The sequence below is a fragment of the Pangasianodon hypophthalmus genome, chromosome 9 (genome assembly GCF_027358585.1).
Source record: "Pangasianodon hypophthalmus isolate fPanHyp1 chromosome 9, fPanHyp1.pri, whole genome shotgun sequence".
Classification (NCBI taxonomy): Eukaryota; Metazoa; Chordata; class Actinopteri; order Siluriformes; family Pangasiidae; genus Pangasianodon; species Pangasianodon hypophthalmus.
The window spans coordinates 1,986,160-1,998,572 of NC_069718.1; the positions used below are offsets into that span (position 1 = coordinate 1,986,160).

At 41.3% G+C, this 12,413-nt stretch overlaps 1 protein-coding gene across 2 annotated transcripts in view; it reads left to right on the plus strand.

Annotated features, from left to right (window-relative positions):
* slc44a4 (solute carrier family 44 member 4) overlaps nt 1-12,273 on the plus strand; it is a 34,478-nt gene extending 22,205 nt beyond the window's left edge. For both annotated transcript variants that reach the window (XM_053236706.1, XM_053236707.1), the window contains 13 exons: nt 16-128; nt 212-334; nt 1,706-1,805; nt 2,014-2,106; nt 2,231-2,333; nt 2,946-3,205; nt 3,683-3,777; nt 5,058-5,161; nt 5,265-5,338; nt 6,470-6,540; nt 8,219-8,313; nt 10,247-10,331; nt 10,490-12,273. In XM_053236706.1, the coding sequence (XP_053092681.1) occupies nt 16-128; nt 212-334; nt 1,706-1,805; nt 2,014-2,106; nt 2,231-2,333; nt 2,946-3,205; nt 3,683-3,777; nt 5,058-5,161; nt 5,265-5,338; nt 6,470-6,540; nt 8,219-8,313; nt 10,247-10,331; nt 10,490-10,593 (1,420 nt within the window). In that variant the 3' untranslated portion in view covers nt 10,594-12,273. The remainder of the gene's footprint in view (nt 1-15; nt 129-211; nt 335-1,705; nt 1,806-2,013; nt 2,107-2,230; nt 2,334-2,945; nt 3,206-3,682; nt 3,778-5,057; nt 5,162-5,264; nt 5,339-6,469; nt 6,541-8,218; nt 8,314-10,246; nt 10,332-10,489) is intronic.
* Nucleotides 12,274-12,413: the final 140 nt, after the last annotated feature.

Genomic DNA, 12,413 nt, shown 5'->3' on the forward strand with positions numbered 1-12,413 from the left:
CTCATTCTCACACAGAGGGCTGGTGATAGCGATGCTCATCAGTTTGCTGTTCCTCCTTCTGTTACGCTTCTTGGCGGCCATCTTGGTGTGGGTGCTCATCTTTGGAGTTCTGGCAGTAGGAGCATTCGGTAAGAGTGTGGATCATTCAGTAAGGGACTGATGATGATGATGATGATGATGATGAGTCACTCTGTCTTTTCTCCACTCTCAGGTATCTGGTACTGCTATAACGAGTACGCGTCGTTGGCTGACTCCACTCTGACCTACAATAACGTCGGCTTCACCACCAACGTCAACGTGTACCTGCAGATCCGGGACACGTGGCTCGCCTTCTGTAAGACCATTTACATCAGAAAACACCACTGTTTTACAGATAAAGACACAATTACTAGCATGAGGGGAAAAACAATAATTAAAACTTATCAACTCGGCTGAAAGAAACAGCTTAGCGCAACTTAATGCATGCTAGCTGCACCAGCAAGGTTTCGCTAATCAACCAGACAACACAAACTAAGCTAGTTTTTCCACTGGGGAGAAAGATGTATTTTTTAATTTTTTTATTTTTTAAAATAAGCTTGACACTTGGGCCATTTCAAACCCTTTCTTCTTTCCCCTTCTGTTTCATTTATCATCATAACTGTTAAACCGTTTTAGTTTCTTTGTTTAACCTGCAGCACCACTGAGTGCTCTGAATTTGACTGAAGTCCAGTTTGTCTGTGTTTTAATGTTTAACCACAGGCAGGCAGGTACGTTACAGTTTCAGTCAATAGTGTAGCCACGAAGCAAAGCCTGATGGGAATTCTGCCTCTCTTCAGTCACTCAGGGCGATTGGCTCATTTTTTCCTCCCAGCTGTTTTTTAGAAACTAGTCAAAGTTTTTGGTCTTTGCCTGTCGCCTAAATTTTTCAGATTTTACAAAATTTATGTTTTTAAAATTTCAGGGGCGTTGTGGGTGGAGACTGTGATGTGATTGGTTACAGCGGCATTGTGGGTGGAGACTGTGATGTGATTGGTTACAGCGGCGTTGTGGGTGGAGACTGTGATGTGATTGGTTACAGCAGCATTGTGGGTGAAGACTGAGATGTGATTGGTTACAGGGGTGTTGTGGGTGGAGACTGAGATGTGATTGGTTACAGGGGCGTTGTGGGTGGAGACTGTGAGGTGATTGGTTACAGGGGTGTTGTGGGTGGAGACTGAGATGTGATTGGTTACAGGGGTGTTGTGGGTGGAGACTGTGATGTGATTGGTTACAGGGGCATTGTGGGTGTGGACTGTGATGTGATTGGTTACAGGGGTGTTGTGGGTGGAGACTGAGATGTGATTGGTTACAGGAGTGTTGTGGGTGGAGACTGTGATGTGATTGGTTACAGGGGCGTTGTGGGTGGAGACTGTGATGTGATTGGTTACAGGGGCGTTGTGGGTGGAGACTGTGATGTGATTGGTTACAGGGGCGTTGTGGGTGGAGACTGAGATGTGATTGGTTACAGGGGCGTTGTGGGTGGAGACTGAGATGTGATTGGTTACAGGGGCGTTGTGGGTGGAGACTGAGATGTGATTGGTTACAGGGGCGTTGTGGGTGGAGACTGTGATGTGATTGGTTACAGGGGCGTTGTGGGTGGAGACTGAGATGTGATTGGTTACAGGGGCGTTGTGGATGGAGACTGAGATGTGATTGGTTAGAGTAATATTCTCTCTCTGTCTCTCAGTGATCATCCTCTGTGTGGTCGAGGCGATTCTCCTGCTGATTCTCGTTTTCCTCAGAACTCGAATTCTCATCGCCATCGCTGTTATTCAGGAGTCTAGCAAGTAAACAAACACACACACACACACACACACACACACACATATATATATATATATATATAAGTAAAGCAGTGAAATTCCAATCCATTCTTACAGATATAATTTTTTAAATATCATTTATTTCATCTGTCCGTTTTACGGAAAATGCTCTGTTTATGTATAAAAATGGACAGAATAATGTGTGTGTGTGTGTGTGTGTGTGTGTGTGTAGGGCGGTCGGCTATATGATGTCAACGCTGTTTTACCCAATAGTCACGTTTGTGATGCTCGTTGTTTGTGTCTCCTACTGGGGCATCACCGCTCTGTATCCTTCCTCTGTACTGCTGGTGTGTGAGAGTGTGTGTGAGAGTGTGTGTGAGAGTGTGTGTGAGAGTGTGTGTGAGAGTGTGTGTGAGAGTGTGTATTTTTCCTTAACGCAGTGTGTGTAGTTATCTGGCTACATCAGGAGGTCCAGTGTACAATGTTGTAGCTTTGAACTCTTCAGAGAGAGGCTGCAGCTCCATCGCAGGCAACCAGAGCTGTGACCCGACGGTACACACACACACACACACACACACACACACACACACACACACACACACACACACACCACAAACACGATACACACCACACAAGCACCACACACACACTCTCTCACACACACTCACAAACTCTCACACACCCACACCACACGCACCACACACACACACACACACACACACACACACACACACACACACACCATACACACCACACAAGCACCACACACACACTCTCTCACACACACGCACACCACCCACACACACACTCACAAACTCTCACACACCCACACACACCACACAGACACCCACACATCTATCTATCTATCTATCTATCTATCTCCCCTGCTAATTTCTCTCTCCACACATCTCTCTTTATTTCTGACTGTATATTTGTTCACTCATTCTGTCTTTTATTTTATTTCTCCCTCTTCACACGGTTTCTCTCATTCCCTCTGTCTCCATTGTTCTCTCTCTCTCTCTCTCTCTCTATCATCATCATCATCATCATTATAATATAATGTATTACACCAGTCATAACATTCTGTCTCTCCCCGATGTCTCACATCTAATCTCCATCCTTCCATCCCTCCATCCTTCCATCCCTCTGTCCCTCTGTGTGCAGACGTTTAACTCCTCGGCGTACGGGAGCTGTCAGTCTGCACGCTGTGTGTTTATAAAGTACAACACGGACGGTCTGTTCCAGAGGAACCTCTTTAACCTGCAGCTGTATAACGTGGTGGGTTTCCTGTGGTGCGCCAACTTCGTCATCGCTCTGGGACAGTGCACGCTCGCCGGAGCCTTCGCCTCCTACTACTGGGCCTTCCACAAACCCTCTGACATCCCAGCATGCCCTCTGATCTCCTCCTTCATGAGGGCGCTGCGGTGAGCACCTCATCAACACATCATACATCTCATAAAGCAGGAGAAAGGAGATGTGGTCATGAGTTAACCCTTTCCTGGACAAGCAATTAGAGACGTCCGGTTAAAGACAAGATTTTGGTTAAAGACAAGAGAAAACTTTAAACTCTTAGGAATGTATTTGGAATAATTCTGATTAGAAATAATTCTTTAAAAAACCGTTACATTTGTTTAAAAGTTAAATAAAAATAATAAATGATGTTAATAGTCATATCTTAAACTTCAGAAGTCTACATCTATTTTTTTGGTATAGAACATTCTGTTTTTTAGTACTGAGCTTTAAACTATAAAAGCCAATAAAAATCTTTTCTTTTTCCCTTTCTTTTCAGCACCAGTAGGGCAGCGTGGCTTTTTGCCATCGTGGCTATTTGCAAACCGAAAGCTGAAATTTATGATATTTTCAAAAAATCAAAACTATTTTTTTCTCTGACTCTCTCTCAGGTATCACGTCGGCTCTCTGGCATTCGGGGCTCTGATTCTCACACTAGTGCAAATAGTGCGCATTATTCTGGAGTACCTTGACCACAAGTTCAGAGGTATACACACACACACACACACACACACACACACACACACACACACGAAAAGACAGTACACAACACAGGAACACCAACACTCACGTACATTTGCTTTGTGAAAGATGACATGACCGTGAAAATCATGATAGAGCTAACACACTAAGGCTAGAGCAAACCCTGAAATACACTAATACACACCTGACTAGCTGAGACGAAGAGCAGACCACACCCAGATTATTCATGTGTACCCAATACACAGGTCTCAAATACACTGGCCTCAAATACACGTGCCTCAAATTCACGTACCTCAAATACACGTGCCTCAAATTAGTGAGTCTCAGATTCGCGGGTCTCAAATACATGTGCCTCATATACGCGTGCCTCAAACAGTGCCTCAAATTCATGGGTCTTACATTAGTGGGTCTCAGATTTGCATGCCTCAAATATGCGTGCCTCAAATTCAGGGGTCTCAGATTCGCGGGTCTCAGATACACGTGCCTCAAATATGCGTGCCTCAAATACACGTGCCTCAACAGTGCCTCAAATTCATGGGTCTCAAATTAGTGGGTCTCAGATTCACGTGCCTCAAATACAGGTGCCTCAAATAAACATGCCTCAGATTCACGGGTCTCAAATACACGTGCCTCAGATTCGCGGGTCTCAGATACACGTGCCTCAAATACACGTGCCTCAGATTCGCGGGTCTCAGATACACGTGCCTCAAATATGCGTGCCTCAAACAGTGCCTCAAATTAGTGGGTCTCAGATTCACGGGTCTCAAATACACATGCCTCAGATTCACGGGTCTCAAATACACGTGCCTCAAATACACGTGCCTCAGATTCGCGGGTCTCGGATACGCGTGCCTCAAATACACGTGCCTCAGATTCACGGCTCTCAAATACACGTGCCTCAGATTCACGGGTCTCAGATACACGTGCCTCAAACACGCGTGCCTCAAATATGCGGGTCTCAAATACACGTTTTGAATAAGTTTATTGAAATCACGTGTCTTAAATACAGGTTTCTTGAATATGTCTCAAATTTGCATCTTGAATACATTTATTAAATTCACGTGTCTCAAATTCATGCTTGTTGGTTTCACCCGTCTCGAATATACAGTATGTCGAATGTATGTGTGTGATATACGTCTCAAATACGTTTATGTTTCAAACTCACGTGTCATGAATATGTGAGTGTCGAATACAAATGATGAGTTTGTTAGCTGATGTTATTAGTGTTCACACTGTGTGTGTGTGTGTGTGTGTGTGTGTGTGTGTGTGTGTGTGTGCGCGCAGAGGCTCAGAACCCCTGTACTCGGTTTTTGATGTGCTGTCTGAAGTGCTGCTTCTGGTGTCTGGAAAAATTCATCAAGTTCATCAACAGAAACGCTTACATCATGGTGAGATACACACACACACACACACACACACACACACACACACACACAAAACACACACACAGAGGTGTGTGTTTTAAAGCTGAGCTCTTCTCTTTCTTCACAGATCGCCATTTACGGCAAAAACTTCTGCGTCTCGGCCAGAAACGCCTTCTCTCTGCTCATGAGGAACATCATCAGGTAACAACAACAACAACAACAACAATAATAATAATAATAATAATAATAATAATAATAATGAACTTTTTATGGCTAGAAGATTTTACACAGGTGCTGTAAAATGAATTGAACACTACAATACACATACATCATTAATAATTAATAAAAAATTATAATTAATAATAATAATAACATTTATTAATGAATTGAACCCAAAATAAAAAGGATAAAACAAAATCTATAAATACAACAAAGTGGAAAAAACAGTATTTAATGAATGAATGAATAAATAAATTTAAATTAATTTTAAATTTAAATTCATTTTTAAATATAAAAATGAAGCGTAAAATATAAAATGTTTATGAAAAATTGTAAATTGATTAATATATTATTAATATCATTGTTGTTTATTTAGTTATAAAATATATATATAAGGATAGAAATAAAATTATTATATAAATATTGAAGAAACAACAAAATAAAATTATAAAAGTACATACAGTTAGTTATAAAATAAAATGTATAGAAAATATATAATAAAATGTATACTATATTTAACTTTTTTAAGTAAATAAAAAATGTGTAATATGAAAGATGTACTGTATAAATACCAAATAATAACTAAACCAATAAAAGTATTGTTAATTATAAAATAAAGTTTATTTATTATTATTATTATTATTATTATTATTATTATCAATGTTTAATAATGGATAATAAGAAATTAATGATAGTACAAATAAATAATGCATATAATTAAGTATATAAATATATAATCAACAGAAAGCTGGTTAAAAAAATAACAAACTATTTTTAAAAATATTATTTAAATTTTAAAATATTATTTAATGTTGGAGTGTCCATATGGTGTGAGTGTGTGTGTGTGCGTGTGTGTGTTGCCCATAATGCACTGCAGTTTATGAATGTATCTCTCAGATGCGTGTTTGATGAAACAAAGTGTGAAGTTAAAGGTGGAGGTCACACGGCTTTAGTCTCTGTGTGCTGGTTAACGTAGAGCGCTAATCTCATATGCTAAGTGCTAATTAGCCTGTTAGTGTTAGTATTAAGTTTAATAAGTGTGTGTGTGTGTGTGTGTGTGTGTGTGTGTGTGTGTGTGTGTGTGTGTGTGTGTGCGTGTTTGTGTGTGTTCAGGGTGGTGGTGCTGGATAAAGTGACCGATCTGCTGCTGTTCTTCGGCAAACTGCTGGTGGTGGGCGGAGTGGGTAAGAAACAGAGTGTGAGCGAGAGTGTGAGCGAGAGTGTGAGCGAGAGTGTGAGCGAGAGTGTGAGCGAGAGTGTGAGCGAGAGTGTGAGCGTGTGTGAGAGAGACAGATCTGTTCATTTTCTTTACAGTGGATATAAAAAGTCTACACACTCCTGTTAAAATGTTTTTTTTGTGATGTAAAAAAGAAACCAAGATAAATCATGTCAGAACTTTTTCTACCTTTATTGTGAAATTACAACCTATAAATTAAAGTGGAAAAAAAAAGAAGAATCATTTTAGGGGAAAAAATTAAAATATTTTTTCCCTGCACTAATACTGATTTGATTTTATCACTAATACTGATTTGAAGCAGCTTTAGACTTTATCCCAGCACTCAGTCTCTTCGGCTGAAAGGTGAAGTTCCTCTTCATCTCAAGTGTTTTAGCAAAAGCCTCATGATTTTGTGTCAAAATTGACTAGTATTTGGAGCTATTCGTGATTCTCTCCATGCTGACTAAAGTCCCAGTTCCAGCTGAAGAAAAGCAGTGCCAAAGCATGATGCTGCCACCACCATGCTTCACCGTGAGGATGGTGTTCCTTTGGTGATGTGATGTGGGGTTTTTTTTTTGTGCCAAACATATCTTTTGGTATTAGGGCCAAAAACTTTGGTCTCATCAGACCATAACACATTATTCCTCATGGTTTTGAGAGATTGGATGTATTTTATTTTTTTTGTGTGTGTAAACATTAGCCCGCTTGGATGTTGTTTTTTTTTTTTTTGGTTAAAAAAGGCTTCCAACTTGCCACCCTACCCCGTAGCCCAGACATATGAAGAGTTCAGGAGATTGTTCTCATGTGTATGGAGCAGCCGGTACTTGCTGTAATGCTGTAGACCTCTTGGTAGCCTCCCTGACCCGTTTTTCTCCTGGTCTTCTCACCAGTTTTAGAGGGACATCCTGGTCTTACTAATATCACTGTTGTGCCATATCTTCTCCACTTGTTGATTATTGTCTTTACAGTGTTCCATGGTATATCCAATGCCTTGGAAATCTTTTCGTATTAATTCTCCTGAGTGATATTTATCAGCAGTGAGATCCCGTAGCTGATCTGTAAGCTCTTTGCGGCTCGTGGCTTTCCTGTTAGACGTTAACAAGAAGATGTCAGAAAAATCCTACAGGAGCAGCTGCAATTTATTTGGGGTTAATCAGTCACTTTACCTGATGGCAGGTGTACACACACACTAATTAGTATTAACACGAGTTTGGATGTGATTGGTTGATTCTGAACACTGCCACATTCCCAGTTATAAAAGGGTGTGCAAGCTGGGTATTAGAAGTGTTTTGTTTTTCTTCTTATCCTTAAAACATTTCTGATTGTTTATCACTTGTTTTTTTTTTATATGTTTTGTGATTTCACAATAAAGGTGAAAAATGTTCTGATACGGTTAAACTCAGTTTCATTTTTTTTTACATCACAAAAACCTGCCACTTTAACAGGGGTGTGTAAACTTTTTATATCCACTGTATTTATATTCTATTTTCTGTTTTTAAATCTGTTTAGTGCAGTTTGTCATTTATCATCTACTTTTAAAATAATTCAGTTGTAATCACTCTCAGCTTTAGAAATTTAGCTTAATCAGTTTAGATTTATTTGTTTATTTGTTTATTTGTTTATTTATTTATTTATTTCCTCCTCAGGTGTGCTGTCGTTTTATTTCTTCACCGGCAAGATCATGATTCCCAACTCATCCTTCACCGCTTCATCACTCAACTACTACTGGATGCCCATCATCGTGAGAACACACACACACACACACACACACACACACACACACACACACACCGCTGTATGTGTAACTGATCAGTCCTAAGCCCCGCCCACATTCAGTTACAGTTGTAGTTTGTGAAAACTGGAGGCCAGATTGAGTTGTTTATGGTTTAGGAAAGATTTTATGACATGGGTGTGGGTCTGGCTGAAAGCTGACTGAGATCATGGCACATAGAGATGGTTGCTAAGCAGCAACTGGACAGCAAAGAAAATTAGGGTAGGGTAGGATAAGGTAGGATGGGATAGGATAGGGTAGAGTAGGATAGGATAAGGTAGGATGGGGTAGAGTAGGATAGGGTAGGGTAGGAGGATAGGGTAGGATAGGATGGGATGGGATAGGATAGGGTAGGGTAGGGTAGGATGTGATAGGGTAGGGTAGGAGGATAGGATAGGAGGATAGGGTAGGGTAGGATAGGAGGATAAGGTAGGGTAGGAGGATAGGATAGGAGGATAGGATGGGATGGCATAGGGTAGGGTAGGTGGATAGGATAGGGTAGGGTAGGATAGGGTAGGGTTGGGTAGGAGGATAGGGTAGGGTAGGGTAGGAGGGTAGGGTAGGATGGGATGGCGTAGGGTAGGTGGATAGGATAGGGTAGGATAGGATAGGGTAGGGTTGGGTAGGAGGATAGGGTAGGGTAGGGTAGGAGGATAGGGTAGGGTAGGAGGGTAGGGTAGGATGGGATGGCATAGGGTAGGGTAGGGTAGGTGGATAGGATAGGGTAGGGTAGGATAGGATAGAGTAGGGTTGGGTAGGAGGATAGGGTAGGGTAGGGTAGGAGGGTAGGGTAGGATGGGATGGCGTAGGGTAGGTGGATAGGATAGGGTAGGATAGGATAGGGTAGGGTTGGGTAGGAGGATAGGGTAGGGTAGGGTAGGAGGATAGGGTAGGGTAGGAGGGTAGGGTAGGATGGGATGGCATAGGGTAGGGTAGGGTAGGTGGATAGGATAGGGTAGGGTAGGATAGGATAGAGTAGGGTTGGGTAGGAGGATAGGGTAGGGTAGGGTAGCAGGGTAGGGTAGGGTAGCAGGGTAGGGTAGGATGGGATGGCATAGGGTAGGGTAGGGTAGGGTAGGGCAGGAGGATAGGATAGGGTAGAATGGGGTAGGATGGGATAGGGTAGGGTAGGACAGGTGGATAGGATAGGGTAGAATGGGGTAGGATGGGATAGGGTAGGGTAGGGTAGATTAGGATGGGATAGGGTAGGGTAGGGTAGGATAGGATAGGGTAGGATGGGATAGGGTAGGGTAGGGTAGGATAGGATAGGGTAGGATGGGATAGGGTAGGGTAGGATGGGGTAGGATAGATTAGGATGGGATAGGATAGGGTAGGGTAGAATGGGGTAGGATGGGATAGGGTAGGGTAGGATGGGATAGGGTAGGGTAGGATAGATTAGGATGGGATAGGGTAGGGTAGGATGGGATAGGGTAGGGTAGGATGGGGTAGGATAGATTAGGTTTGGTTCAGTTCAATTTTATCGTCATTGTTAGAGTTCTAGTACAGAGACGATGAAATGCAGTCAGCATCCAATCCGTAGTGCAAGTAACAGATAAGTTAAATGCGGTAATAAGGTTGTGGTGCAGTAAGTGAACAGTGTAGAGGTAAAGGTAAACAGTATGATTCATAACCAGTAATGCAGATGGAAATAAGGTTAAAAGGAATAAATAAGAATTAAGGTGCAGTGAGCTGAGATAAACAGTATACAGGTAAACAGCATGATGCAGGAAGTGTGATGCGGCAGATAAAATGCAGATGTGTAAATAAATCAGGGCCTGTGATTGGTCAGTTGTTCAATACTGTGGTTGTTAGCGATGTGTATGTTGGAGTCTGAGATGTGCTTGTGTGTGTGTGTGTGTGTGTGTGTGTGTGTGTGTGTGTGTGTGTGTGTGTGTGGTGACAGGCGGTAGTGTTTGGTGCGTATCTCATTGCGAGCGGGTTCTTCAGCGTCTACAGCATGTGTGTGGACACACTCTTCCTCTGCTTCTGTAAGTACTGTACACCACCACACTGGCCATTGGGTTAGATTTAGCCACGCCCCCTTCACTGCTGATTAGTTTAATTGTTCACTACGATCATATTCTTCTGTGTTCCTCACCGTGTTCCTTACCATGTTCCTCACCGTGTTCCTCATCGTGTTCCTCAGTGGAGGATCTGGAGAGGAACGACGGCAGCGCTGAGAAGCCCTACTACATGTCCAAGAACCTGATGAAGATCCTGAACAAGAAAAACAAACAGCCCAAAAAATGAACCTTCACTTCCTGCTTCCACTAAAATCCTGTCACATGCCCAATCAGCTCCTCTACCTGCTCCCACACACTGCACTTTAGCCTCCTTTATTAGCACTTACTGTTTTTAGCATTCATTAGCTTTTAGCGTTCATTTAGCCTTCATTAGGAGTACCGGATGTAACACTTACTAAAGACTAATCCCAGACTCAACACCTAACCAGCATCCAGCTCAACCTTAACCTTCTCTTTCAGCACACTGTATTAGCATTTGTTTACGTTTAGCATTAGCAACTTTCAGCCTTCAATTCAAGCAGCTATTGCTTCAAAGACTAATCCTGGACTCAACACGCTTGCCAAAGTCTCTCTAAACATGAGAGAGAATTTGTTTTTGATGAGCATATTTTGTTTTTTTTAACGTTCATTAGCAACTTTTGAGGTTAGCTGTACGATCTATTTAACAAACATTTGATTAGCATGTTTTTCTTTTATTGTTTTAGCGTTACATTATTTATCAGTTTTTAAAGACTAAAAGAAATCTAAGACTAAACGCACTTTTGGAGCAAAGTATGTTTTAAATGTCTTTTTCAGAACACATGATTAGCATTTGTTAGCAAAGCGATATAGATTTATGTACCATATTTTATATAACTTTATAGAATTGTGTCCCAGGGTACGAAAATGATCCTCCTGGAACACTGTACACTCCGTAAAGACTAATCCCAGACTTAACAATTTACACAGACGCTGGTTAGACATGTGAAATGAGGTGCGTTTATTCTCTACGTTCTTTTAGAGCCTTAATGAAATATTCTTTCAAACAGCTGACAGATTAAACCAAAGACGCTTAACACTAACCCCAGACTTAACACACACTTAACCAGTGTTTGTCTAAATGTTGGTCCAAGCCAAATGTATCCTCCTTTCCTGGAATTTATGATTAGCATGTTTGTCTTTAAACGCTGATTAGCATTCGCGTTTTTAACTTTAGCTATGTGACTTATCCATGAAACACTTCCCAAAAACTAATCCCAGACTTAACACACACTTAATCAGTGTTTGTTTAAATGTTAGAGAACGCCAAACTTAGCCTTCTTTTCTAGAAAAAAAATGGATTAGCATTAGTTTAGCTATACAATTTATTTAACAAAGACTCTCCAAAGACTAATCCCCGACTTAACACGGCTAGCTATCGAAAATCTTACGTTATTTTAAGCCTCTGGGCAGCGAGTCTGAAACACGTTAGCGAGGAGGCCGTGTCCTAGCGTGTGTGTGTAAGAGGTTCTCGTTGAGATTGAAGGTTTTTATATTTTATATTGTGTGTGTGTGTGTGTGTGTGTGTGTGAGATTTAGCCGAGCGCCGCCAAGGTTGAGTTTTTACATTAATGATGTTTGCAGGAAAAAGACATTTTGAATGACATTTCTTGTTACCGGTGCCTATCATTTATTATTTTTATAAATTATGAACTCAATGAAGCCACAACACTCCGATTTTATCATCTACAGCTTTTAGTGCCAGGAGAAAGTTTTATTTTTGAACAAATAAAGCTGTTTATTTAATATCCGTGAAAGTGATGAGACTGTAAAACTGTTTAAAATCTATTTCTGTATTTCTGTAATAATTCTAGATTAATGACTTTATCGTTGATTTCAGTGAGCAGAGTGTATTTATACAACTGTGAAATAAAGTGTTGGATATAAACGCTGTGTGTGTTCTGTGTGGTGTCCCAGCGTTCCCGGGATAGACGTCAGATCCGGCGGGACAAAGACCAGGATGAAGCGCTTACTGAAGATGAATGGATGGATGAATTAAAAAAAACATGACGATAGAAAGCAAGAGAG